We start from the raw sequence: 13226 nt of genomic DNA, 5'->3' as shown, positions 1-13226 counted from the left end.
ATTTTTCTGGATGACATCATTCTGGATGACATTTTTCTGGATGACATCATTCTGGACGACATCATTCTGGATGACATTTTTCTGGATGACATCATTCTGGATGACAGCATCCTGGATGAAATCTTTCTGGATGACATCTTTCTGGATGACATCATTCTGGATGACATCATCCTGGATGACATCATCCTGGATGACATCTTTCTGGATGATATGCAGTTGTAGGTAAAGGCGTGAGAGCTTTGTCTCTCACAGAAAGTGTTGAACGCTTGTGAGTGGGCAAAGGGGGGGGGTCTCCAAACCCCCCTCCCCCCCTGGTGAGGCGGTGTACAGAGTAGGTAGGTAAAGGTAGAAATATTAGCTAAAGGTAGAAAAAGTTAGAAACAGGCTGTGTAGTTAATAATTGGTTGGGGGTTTTGAGGTGGATTCAGTTGGTTGAGGTTGGCAGAATAGAACCCCCAGAACCCCCCATCCAGATACCCCCTTAAATGTCCTCTCTGGTGATCAGACACCTCTGAAATGTCCTCTCTGGTGATCAGACACCTCTGAAATGTTATCTCTGATCATCAGGCACCTCTGAAATGTTATCTCTGCTGATCAGACACCTCTGAAATGTTATCTCTGGTGAATAAGAACTAATCAGAGCCCCAAAGGTGGCGAGGACACTGCACCAGGTGGTGATAACATTACAGGCGCCATGATCACACCTGCAGGTCCTGCTGGAGAAGGAGTGATAGTGAAGGTTATCACTACATCTTGCGAGCTACGAACACTACCGACCTCGTAGAAAACATCAGAGATCATTACGTATCGTAAGTCGTAAGAACTTGACAATTCTAGTCCCATTTCCTTAACGTCATGCATTAGTAAAACTGCAGAACGGATGGTCTTAAATAGGCTACTGTGGAAGACTGGAGACCTGCATGAACACATTTGGATGTACTAAAGGAGTAGGTAGTGTCAACTGCATAGCAACATTACTAGGAACAGTTAACTCGGGTCCGGCTAGAGTGATTTCCTTGATCTAGAAAAAGCATTCTAACTTGCAAGCAGTTGTTCACGTGTTCATCAAAGAAAGGTCACAGGGGGAAACAGCTAGCCTGGATTACCTTAGTCACAGATATGCCAGAGTAAAGTTGCAAGGACAAGTGTCGGACTACCACTTGCATGAGAATGGGACTTCACAAGGAGGAGTCCTCAGTCCTAGTCTCTTTAACATCCTTATGGAAAACCTCGTTACCATGACATTTACAAAAGGGGATAAATTGCTAAGCTATGCTGATATAGCATTAGTCATTACAGGTCCTTCACTTGTAAATAAAGCACAAGGTGCGTTAGATAAAGTAACATCTGAATGCAGCGTTTTAGGGCTAAAAATATCTGCACAGAAGTCTAAGACAATGAGACTAGGCGGCAACACTCCAGACAGGCACCTACACATTCAAGACATTAACCTTCAGTGGGCCACGCAATATCAATATCTCGGAGTGTGGATAGATTCTTAAATGACATTCAACAAGCAAATTCAATATCTGAAGAAGACACCAAAATCACAGCTAAATATAATGAGAGCAACCACAATTGAATCAAAATCACTTGAAGATATAATTACTGGAGGATATAATTACTGGATTACTTAAAGGTATAATTACTAAAGATATAATTGCTGGAGATATAATAATATAATTATTATTCCAGTAATTATAATTACTGGATATAATGACTCTGTCCACAGAGTTAGAACAATAACTCTGTACAGAAGAGCTCTCAATAGCAACAGGTGGACCCATTGTGCGATAAACACTATCAAGACATTCGATATAACAAACACAGTCACTGAGAAGGGTGTCGACGGAAGACATGCAGACTTTGTTATGTAAGCTTCTTAATAATTGTTGCAGCAGACTTAAGATTACGGCTCTTGAAAGATAAAAAAAAAGAATTAGACTAACACCATCTGCTATGCAACATTGTACAGATAAATACAGAAACAATCTTGGTACTTGAGAGCTTCACAGACTTCACACACACACATGCAGGCGAGGAGTCACAATAACGTGGTTAAAGTATGTTGACCGGACCACACACTAGAAGGTGAAGGGACGACGACGTTTCGGTCCGTCCTGGACCATTCTCAAGTCGATTGTCAATTCACGCAGACAGTTCGTAGACCAGCTGGGACAAGAATCTTGAGTGGCAGTCAAGGCAGGAAACTCTGTAGTTGGACTCTCTAACGGGTGTTCAACTTTATCAGAGATGGTAGCCATCCAAACGGCTTTGGAACATGCTCTTGCTGAACACCAACATGCTACCGTACATAAAGATTCAAGAACTTGTATAGAAACCATGCAATAAGAACACTTAAGTGACAACATTCCTCTGACCTCAGATATTATAGCATCAATGCAAACATTCAAAACCCATTGTTGCCGAATACGAGTCAACGGAGTGCCAGGTCATGTTGGAATATTAGGGAACGACATTGCCGATGAAGCTATAAAACTTGCTACTGAGAGTAGGGATGTAGACAGAGACTAGCACAGATTAAGAACACCATTATTGATAGATCACTGCAGATAATGCACAGTGACTACAACATAGCAGTTGCAACATTAGGATCTGCGGGTTGGTACAAGAATTCAACCAACTACGAACCACATATTCTGAGGAAACCGTATAATAGAACAATAGAAGTTTCAATATGGGGTATCCAGTCAGGCTTGGATACTCATGTGCATGGGAAATAGGCTTACAGGTTGCAGAAGATGATAGCAAATGTCAGCACTGTGGAGAAATGCCCGACAGAACACTTTATCTAACACAGTGCACAGTTACAGCCGCAACAGACCACTGGAACGTTATCTAACACAGTGCACAGTTACAACCACAACAGACCACTGGAACATTATCTAACACAGTGCACAGTTACAACCACAACAGACCACTGGAACATTATCTAACACAGTGCACAGTTACAACTACTACAGACCACTGGAACATTATCTAACACAGTACACAGTTACCACCACAACAGACCACTGGAACATTATCTAACAGAGTGCACAGTTACAACCACAACAGACCACTGGAACATTATCTAACACAGTACACAGTTACAGCCACAACAGACCACTGGAACATTATCTAACACAGTGCACAGTTACAACCACAACAGACCACAGGAACATTACCTAACACAGTGCACAGTTACAACCACAACAGACCACTGGAACATTACCTAACACAGTGCACAGTTACAACCACAACAGACCACTGGAACATTATCTAACACAGTGCACAGTTACAACCACATCAGACCACTGGAACATTATCTAACACAGTGCACAGTTACAGCCACAACAGACCACTGGAACATTATCTAACACAGTGCACAGTTACAACCACAACAGACCACTGGAACATTATCTAACACAGTGCACAGTTACAACCACAACAGACCACTGGAACATTATCTAACACAGTGCACAGTTACAACCACAACAGACCACTGGAACATTATCTAACAGAGTGCACAGTTACAACCACAACAGACCACTGGAACATTATCTAACACAGTGCACAGTTACAACCACATCAGACCACTGGAACATTACCTAACACAGTGCACAGTTACAACCACAACAGACCACTGGAACATTATCTAACACAGTGCACAGTTACAACCACAACAGACCACTGGAACATTACCTAACACAGTGCACAGTTGTAACCCAAATATAACTTCAGCTGAGATTTAACAGGGCGAGAGGAAGTTGTTAAATACATTGGCCATACTCATATGAGTCATACATACTCATACGAGTCATACATACTCATATGAGTCATACATACTCATGCGAGTCATACATACTCATACGAGTCATACATACTCATATGAGTCATACATACTCATATGAGTCATACATACTCATACGAGTCATATATACTCATAAGAGTCATACATACTCATAAGAGTCATACATACTCATATGAGTCATACATACTCATATGAGTCATACATACTCATATGAGTCATACATACTCATATGAGTCATACATACTCATACGAGTCATACATACTCATATGAGTCATACATACTCATGTGAGTCATACATACTCATACGAGTCATACATACTCATATGAGTCATACATACTCATATGAGTCATACATACTCATACGAGTCATATATACTCATAAGAGTCATACATACTCATAAGAGTCATACATACTCATATGAGTCATACATACTCATACGAGTCATACATACTCATACGAGTCATACATACTCATACGAGTCATACATACTCATACGAGTCATACATACTCATACGAGTCATACATACTCATACGAGTCATACATACTCATACGAGTCATACATACTCATACGCGTCATACATACTCATACGCGTCATACATACTCATACGTTGTTAAATACATTTAAATAAATACATTGGCCATACTCATATGAGTCATGCATACTCATATGAGTCATACATACTCATACGAGTCATATATACTCATACGAGTCATACATACTCATACGAGTCATACATACTCATACGAGTCATACATACTCATACGAGTCATACATACTCATACGAGTCATACATACTCATACGCGTCATACATACTCATACGCGTCATACATACTCATGCGAGTCATACATACTCATGCGAGTCATACATACTCATACGAGTCATACATACTCATGCGAGTCATACATACTCATGCGAGTCATACATACTCATGCGAGTCATACATACTCATGCGAGTCATACATACTCATGCGAGTCATACATACTCATACGAGTCATACATACTCATACGAGTCATACATACTCATACGAGTCATACATACTCATGCGAGTCATACATACTCATGCGAGTCATACATACTCATACGAGTCATACATACTCATACGAGTCATACATACTCATACGAGTCATACATACTCATACAAGTCATACATACTCATGCGAGTCATACATACTCATGCGAGTCATACTCATGCGAGTCATACATACTCATACGAGTCATACATACTCATACGAGTCATACATACTCATACGAGTCATACATACTCATACGAGTCATACATACTCATACGAGTCATACATACTCATGTGAGTCATACATACTCATACGAGTCATACATACTCATACGAGTCATACATACTCATACGAGTCATACATACTCATGCGAGTCATACATACTCATGCGAGTCATACATACTCATACGAGTCATACATACTCATGCGAGTCATACATACTCATGCGAGTCATACATACTCATGCGAGTCATACATACTCATGCGAGTCATACATACTCATGCGAGTCATACATACTCATGCGAGTCATACATACTCATGCGAGTCATACATACTCATGCGAGTCATACATACTCATGCGAGTCATACATACTCATGCGAGTCATACATACTCATACGAGTCATACATACTCATACGAGTCATACATACTCATACGAGTCATACATACTCATACGAGTCATACATACTCATACGAGTCATACATACTCATACGAGTCATACATACTCATACAAGTCATACATACTCATACGAGTCATACATACTCATACGAGTCATACTCATACGAGTCATACTCATACGAGTCATACATACTCATACGAGTCATACATACTCATACGAGTCATACATACTCATACACAACCTAAGAGACTCATGAATAACACTTAGTGAACAAGCAAGAGGCAAAGTGCTCGCACAGAAAGTCCCTGATAGAACAAAAGAAAAAAGTACTCATTAAATGTACCAGGTAGATTTAATGTACCAAATGTACCAGGTACCTGGTTGATTCCTGGTTGATGGGGTTCTGGGAGTTCTTCTACTCCCCAAGCCCGGCCCGAGGCCAGGCTTGACTTGTGAGAGTTTGGTCCACCAGGCTGTTGCTTGGAGCGGCCCGCAGGGCCACGTACCCACCACAGCCCGGCTGATCCGGAACTTCTCTTAGAAAACCGTCCAGTTTTCTCTTGAAGATGTCCACGGTTGTTCCGGCAATATTTCTTATGCTCGCTGGGAGGACGTTGAACAACCGCGGACCCCTGATGTTTATACAGTGCTCTCTGATTGTGCCTATGACACCTCTGCTCTTCACAGGTTCAATCTTGCATTTTCTTCCATATCGTTCACTCCAGTACGTTGTTATTTTACTGTGTAGATTTGGGACCTGACCCTCCAGTATTTTCCAGGTGTATATTATTTGGTATCTCTCTCGTCTCCTTTCTAGAGAGTACATTTGGAGAGCTTTGAGACGATCCCAATAATTTAGGTGTTTTATCTCGTCTATGCGTGCTGTATATGTTCTCTGTATTCCCTCTATTTCAGCAATCTCTCCTGCTCTGAAGGGGGAAGTGAGTACTGAGCAGTACTCGAGACGGGACAGCACAAGTGACTTGAAGAGTACAACCATTGTGATGGGATCCCTGGATTTGAAAGTTCTCGTAATCCATCCGATCATTTTTCTGGCTGACGCGATATTTGCTTGGTTATGCTCCCTAAACGTTAGATCGTCGGACATCATTATTCCCAAATCCTTGACATGCTGTTTTCCTACTATGGGAAGATTCATTTAAGTGTACCAAATGTACCTGGTACATTTAATGTACCAAATGTACCAGGTACATTTAAGTGTACCAAATGTACCTGGTACATTTAATGTACCAAATGTACCAGGTACATCTAAGTGTACCAAATGTACCAGGTACATCTAAGTGTACCAAATGTACCAGGTACATTTAATGTACCAAATGTACCAGGTACATCTAAGTGTACCAAATGTACCAGGTACATCTAAGTGTACCAAATGTACCAGGTACATTTAATATACCAAATGTACCAGGTACATTTAATGTACCAAATGTACCAGGTACATTTAAATGTACCAAATGTACCAGGTACATCTAAGTGTACCAAATGTACCAGGTACATTTAATATACCAAATGTACCAGGTACATTTAATATACCAAATGTACCAGGTACATTTAATGTACCAAATGTACCAGGTACATTTAATGTAACAAATGTACCAGGTACATTTAATGTACCAAATGTACCAGGTACATTTAATATACCAAATGTACCAGGTACATTTAATATACCAAATGTACCAGGTACATTTAATGTACCAAATGTACCAGGTACATTTAATGTACCAAATGTACCAGGTACATTTAATGTACCAAATGTACCAGGTACATTTAATGTACCAAATGTACCAGGTACATTTAATGTACCAAATGTACCAGGTACATTTAAATGTACCAAATGTACCAGGTACATTTAATGTACCAAATGTACCAGGTACATTTAATGTACCAAATGTACCAGGTACATTTAATATACCAAATGTACCAGGTACATTTAATGTACCAAATGTACCAGGTACATTTAAATGTACTGTGATCTCTGGAAATCACACACCTGTTAAATGTTCGGCGTTGTTCTTAAACCCTCTTCCCCTATTCGGAGTGTTCATTTTGAAGGTTGTTCTTCAATCTTGTTCTTCTTGAAGATAGTCCCTACTGAAGTTTGTTCTTCTTCAAGCTAGTCCTTAAAGCTTCTTCTCCTTCAAGCTATTCCTTCTTAAAGCTTGCTCCTCAGGGCCCAATTGGGTGGTTTATAACAAGCTTGTACAGCTTCTTATCAACCACCCAACAGAGGGTCTATTTGAATAGGCCTCTCAAGGCCTATTTAACCTGCGACAGTGATTCATGCAGGGACACGAGGACTGAGAGAAACAGTCAGAGGAGTTAAAGGGGCCTGGGTTGGGATAGTTATATAGATATGTAGGAGCATATATGAGGTGAGGGCAATCAGGGGGGGGGGGGGAATGGCGGGGGGAGGGGCTGGTGTGGATAATAATAATTATCAGGAGAAGGCGCCAAGCCATTACGACTTTATAGCACTTGGAAGGGGTAAGGATAAGGATTTGGGGTAGGACGTGGGAAAGGAATGGTGCCCACGAAGGAATGTGGAATATACGATGCTAAAGTAATTAAGTCTTCCAAAAGACGTTTAGGGCCTGTGATAGCGGTGCTTTGTACTTGTAGATGACTGGAGATTGTCAGGAGGCCTGGACTGTTGCAAATGAGGGTAGTAGATGGTGGGGGTAGTAGGAGGGGGTAGTAGATGGTGGGGGTAGAAGGAGGGGGGTAGGAATGATGGGGGATGGAAGGAAAACGGGCAGCCAGGTGAGATGGCAGAGTTTAACAGTCTGGGCACAACACCTGGGCACAACACCTGGGCACACCTGGGCACCGATATGCCCTGACTAGCTAATTACTCCATCACATCACATTTCTAAGTAATAATAATCCTACACAAGGAATAGAAAAACTGACTTCTGAAGCATATGAAGTCTGTCTGAAACATGTTCTTTTGAGGAAAGTCAGAAAGAGGTCCAATGTAGAAAGAGAACGCAGACGAAACTACAAAAAGAAAAAAATTAACGGAAATGCTTAAACAGACTCGACTTTCTTTACAAAGAAGGAATAATTTAAACAGGGCGATTGAAGAAATCGAGTAGAGACTGAAGCATTCATATCAGACTGAAGAAAGGCAACTAGAACAGAAAGCAATTCAAGAAATAAAGAAAATATCAAAATATTTTTACACATATGCGAAATCAAAAGCAAAAACCACTGCCAGTATTGGACCTATTCGTACTAGTGAAGGTTCATACACGAAGGATGACAAAGAAATTAGTGAAATCCTTAAAAAACAGTATGAGGACATGTTTAGCACCCCGATAACCAGCATGAAAGTGAAAGATCTGGACAACTTCTTTATGCGTGATATCCAAACACCTAACTGATATCAACACGAGCGTAGCAGATTTTGAAAGGAAAATTGACAACATGTCCATTCTCTCAACCCCGGGTCCAGACTCATGGAATTCAATATTTATAAAGAAATGCAAAGTGCCAGTAGCACAGGCACTCAGTATAGTGTGGAGGAAGAGCTTGGACATGGGGGAGATACCAGATGCACTTAAAGCAGCAGACATAGCCCCTCTACACAAGGGAGGTAGCAAAGCATTGGCAAAGAATTATAGACCAGTTGCACTAACGTCCCACATAATAAAAGTATTTGAGAGAGTGATCAGGAGTCAGGTCACTAGTTTCATGGAGACCAATGACCTCCACAACCCAGGCCAACATGGATTTAGAGCGGGAAGATCGTGCCTCTCACAGCTACTTGACCACTACGACAAAATCACTGAGGAATTAGAAGAAAAACTGAATGCAGATGTTGTATACACAGACTTTGCGAAGGCATTCGATAAATGTGACCATGGCGTGATAGCACACAAAATTAAGTCAAAGGTAATAACTGGTAAAATAGGACGCTGGATACTCTGTTTTTTGTCGAACAGAACACAAAGAGTAACAGTCAATCATATAAAATAGAGTTCAAGCGCACTTAAAAGCTCTGTACCTCAGGGTACAGTCCTTGCACCGCTGCTGTTCCTTATTCTCATATCAGATATAGACAAAAATACAATCACAGTTAAAAATCATTCTTTGCAGATGACACAAAAAACAGCATGAAAATTACCTCTGCTGAAGACATTGAAAAGTTACAAGCAAATATCAACAAAGTTTTCGATCGAGCAGCAGAAATAAACATGATGTTTAACAGTGATAAATTCCAGGTACTTAGGTACGGCAAAAATGAGGACCTGAAACATAATACAGGGTACAAAACACAATCAAATGTACCCATAGTAGGAAAACAGCATGTCAAGGATTTGGGAATACTGATGTCCGACGACCTAACGTTTAGGGAGCATAACCAAGCAAATATTGCGTCAGCCAGAAAAATGACAGGATGAATTATGAGAACTTTCAAATCCAGGGATCCCATCACAATGGTTGTACTCTTCAAGTCACTTGTGTTGTCCCATCTCGAGTACTGCTCAGTACTCACTTCTCCCTTCAGAGCAGGAGAGATTGCTGAAATGGAGGAAATACAGAGAATATATACGGCGTCTCTAACTCTTTCTATAACGATCCGGCTCCTTTACAATTTCTCACACCCAGGGCCACCTTCAACGCCTCATACCTCACCCAGGGCCACATTCAACGCCTCATACAACACCCAGGGCCACCTTCAACGCCTCATACCTCACCCAGGGCCAACTTCAAGGCCTCATACCACACCCAGGGCCACCTTCAACGCCTCATGCCTCACCCAGGTCCACCTTCAACGCCTCATACCTCACCCAGGGCCACCTTCAACGCCTCATACACCACCCAGGGCCACCTTCAACGCCTCATACCTCACCCAGGGCCACCTTCAACGCCTCATACCTCACCCAGGGCCACCTTCAACGCCTCATACCCCACCCAGGGCCACCTTCAACGCCTCATACCCCACCCAGGGCCACCTTCAACGCCTCATACCCCACCCAGGGCCACATTCAACGCCTCATACCTCACCCAGGGCCACATTCAACGCCTCATACCCCACCCAGGGCCACCTTCAACGCCTCATACCCCACCCAGGGCCACCTTCAACGCCTCATACCACACCCAGGGCCACCTTCAACGCCTCATACCTCACCCAGGGCCACCTTCAACGCCTCATACCACACCCAGGGCCACCTTCAACGCCTCATACCTCACCCAGGGCCACCTTCAACGCCTCATACCCCACCCAGGGCCACCTTCAACGCCTCATACCTCACCCAGGGCCACCTTCAACGCCTCATACCCCACCCAGGGCCACCTTCAACGCCTCATACCCCACCCAGGGCCACCTTCAACGCCTCATACCCCACCCAGGGCCACCTTCAACGCCTCATACCCCACCCAGGGCCACCTTCAACGCCTCATACCCCACCCAGGGCCACCTTCAACGCCTCATACCTCACCCAGGGCCACCTTCAACGCCTCATACCTCACCCAGGGCCACCTTCAACGCCTCATACCACACCCAGGGCCACCTTCAACGCCTCATACCTCACCCAGGGCCACCTTCAACGCCTCATACCCCACCCAGGGCCACCTTCAACGCCTCATACCTCACCCAGGGCCACCTTCAACGCCTCATACCCCACCCAGGGCCACCTTCAACGCCTCATACCACACCCATGGCCACCTTCAACGCCTCATACCACAGCCAGGGCCACCTTCAACGCCTCATACCTCACTCAGGGCCACCTTCAACGCCTCATACCTCACCCAGGGCCACCTTCAACGCCTCATACCCCACCCAGAGCCACCTTCAACGCCTCATACCACACCCAGGGCCACCTTCAACGCCTCATACCACACCCAGGGGCCACCTTCAACGCCTCATGCCTCATTATGAGGCCAACTAGACCAGAATATCCCGTGGAAAAAGGTTAATACAGTATTGCCTCGAATAATGAGGAGGATGGCGTGGTTCAGCGCAAGAATTGCAGACAATTTTTGCAACGTTCAGTTTTTCCTTTTTAGCAATGTGGTATTCAACTTTTTGCTGTGTTATGTATTTGTTTTTTGTACCAGAATGTAATTTTTTTGATAATTAGTTAAAATCGTTTTTAATGAGCATTTTGTAATGAGTATTATTTGAGTTTTATTATTTAATATTGGGCCTCTTAAGATTAGGGGTGGTTGGTGTAGGGTGGTTGGTGTAGGGTGGTTGGTGAAGGGTGGTTGGTGAAGGGTGGTTGGTGAAGGGTGGTTGGTGAAGGGTGGTTGGTGTAGGGTGGTTGGTGAAGGGTGGTTGGTGAAGGGTGGTTGGTGTAGGGTGGTTGGTGTAGGGTGGTTGGTGAAGGGTGGTTGGTGTAGGGTGGTTGGTGAAGGGTGGTTGGTGAAGGGTGGTTGGTGTAGGGTGGTTGGTGAAGGGTGGTTGGTGAAGGGTGGTTGGTGTAGGGTGGTTGGTGAAGGGTGGTTGGTGTAGGGTGGTTGGTGAAGGGTGGTTGGTGTAGGGTGGTTGGTGTAGGGTGGTTGGTGAAGGGTGGTTGGTGTAGGGTGGTTGGTGAAGGGTGGTTGGTGAAGGGTGGTTGGTGTAGGGTGGTTGGTGAAGGGTGGTTGGTGTAGGGTGGTTGGTGTAGGGTGGTTGGTGAAGGGTGGTTGGTGTAGGGTGGTTGGTGAAGGGTGGTTGGTGAAGGGTGGTTGGTGTAGGGTGGTTGGTGAAGGGTGGTTGGTGAAGGGTGGTTGGTGTAGGGTGGTTGGTGAAGGGTGGTTGGTGAAGGGTGGTTGGTGCAGGGTGGTTGGTGAAGGGTGGTTGGTGTAGGGTGGTTGGTGAAGGGTGGTTGGTGAAGGGTGGTTGGTGCAGGGTGGTTGGTGAAGGGCGGTTGGTGTAGGGTGGTTGGTGAAGGGTGGGTTGTGAAGGGTGGGTGGTGAAGGGTGGGTGGTGAAGGGTGGTTGGTGAAGGGTGGTTGGTGTAGGGTGGTTGGTGAAGGGTGGTTGGTGTAGGGTGGTTGGTGAAGGGTGGTTGGTGAAGGGTGGTTGGTGAAGGGTGGTTGGTGAAGGGTGGTTGGTGTAGGGTGGTTGGTGAAGGGTGGTTGGTGAAGGGTGGTTGGTGAAGGGTGGTTGGTGAAGGGTGATTGGTGTAGGGTGGTTGGTGAAGGGTGGTTGGTGTAGGGTGGTTGGTGAAGGGTGGTTGGTGAAGGGTGGTTGGTGAAGGGTGGTTGGTGAAGGGTGGTTGGTGTAGGGTGGTTGGTGAAGGGTGGTTGGTGTAGGGTGGTTGGTGAAGGGTGGTTGGTGAAGGGTGGTTGGTGAAGGGTGATTGGTGTAGGGTGGTTGGTGAAGGGTGGTTGGTGTAGGGTGGTTGGTGAAGGGTGGTTGGTGAAGGGTGGTTGGTGAAGGGTGGTTGGTGAAGGGTGGTTGGTGTAGGGTGGTTGGTGAAGGGTGGTTGGTGAAGGGTGGTTGGTGTAGGGTGGTTGGTGAAGGGTGGTTGGTGAAGGGTGGTTGGTGTAGGGTGGTTGGTGAAGGGTGGTTGGTGAAGGGTGGTTGGTGAAGGGTGATTGGTGTAGGGTGGTTGGTGAAGGGTGGTTGGTGTAGGGTGGTTGGTGAAGGGTGGTTGGTGTAGGGTGGTTGGTGAAGGGTGGTTGGTGAAGGGTGGTTGGTGTAGGGTGGTTGGTGAAGGGTGATTGGTGTAGGGTGGTTGGTGAAGGGTGGTTGGTGAAGGGTGGTTGGTGTAGGGTGGTTGGTGAAGGGTGGTTGGTGTAGGGTGGTTGGTGAAGGG

The 13226-nt window shown here is 44.6% G+C and overlaps 1 protein-coding gene across 1 annotated transcript; it reads left to right on the top strand.

Moving 5' to 3' along the window:
* The first annotated feature begins 1238 nt into the window (after window positions 1-1238).
* LOC138352035 (atrophin-1-like) lies at window positions 1239-11398 on the top strand. Its single transcript, XM_069304208.1, has 3 exons — window positions 1239-1326; window positions 9575-9699; window positions 10088-11398. Exons 1-3 carry the CDS (start codon window positions 1239-1241, stop codon window positions 11396-11398), a joined length of 1524 nt encoding a protein of 507 aa, XP_069160309.1.
* The last annotated feature ends 1828 nt before the right edge of the window (window positions 11399-13226 follow it).

The sequence above is a fragment of the Procambarus clarkii genome, chromosome 52 (assembly GCF_040958095.1).
Source record: "Procambarus clarkii isolate CNS0578487 chromosome 52, FALCON_Pclarkii_2.0, whole genome shotgun sequence".
In the NCBI taxonomy this organism is placed as follows: domain Eukaryota; kingdom Metazoa; phylum Arthropoda; class Malacostraca; order Decapoda; family Cambaridae; genus Procambarus; species Procambarus clarkii.
This window is presented reverse-complemented; position numbering and strand designations above follow the sequence as displayed.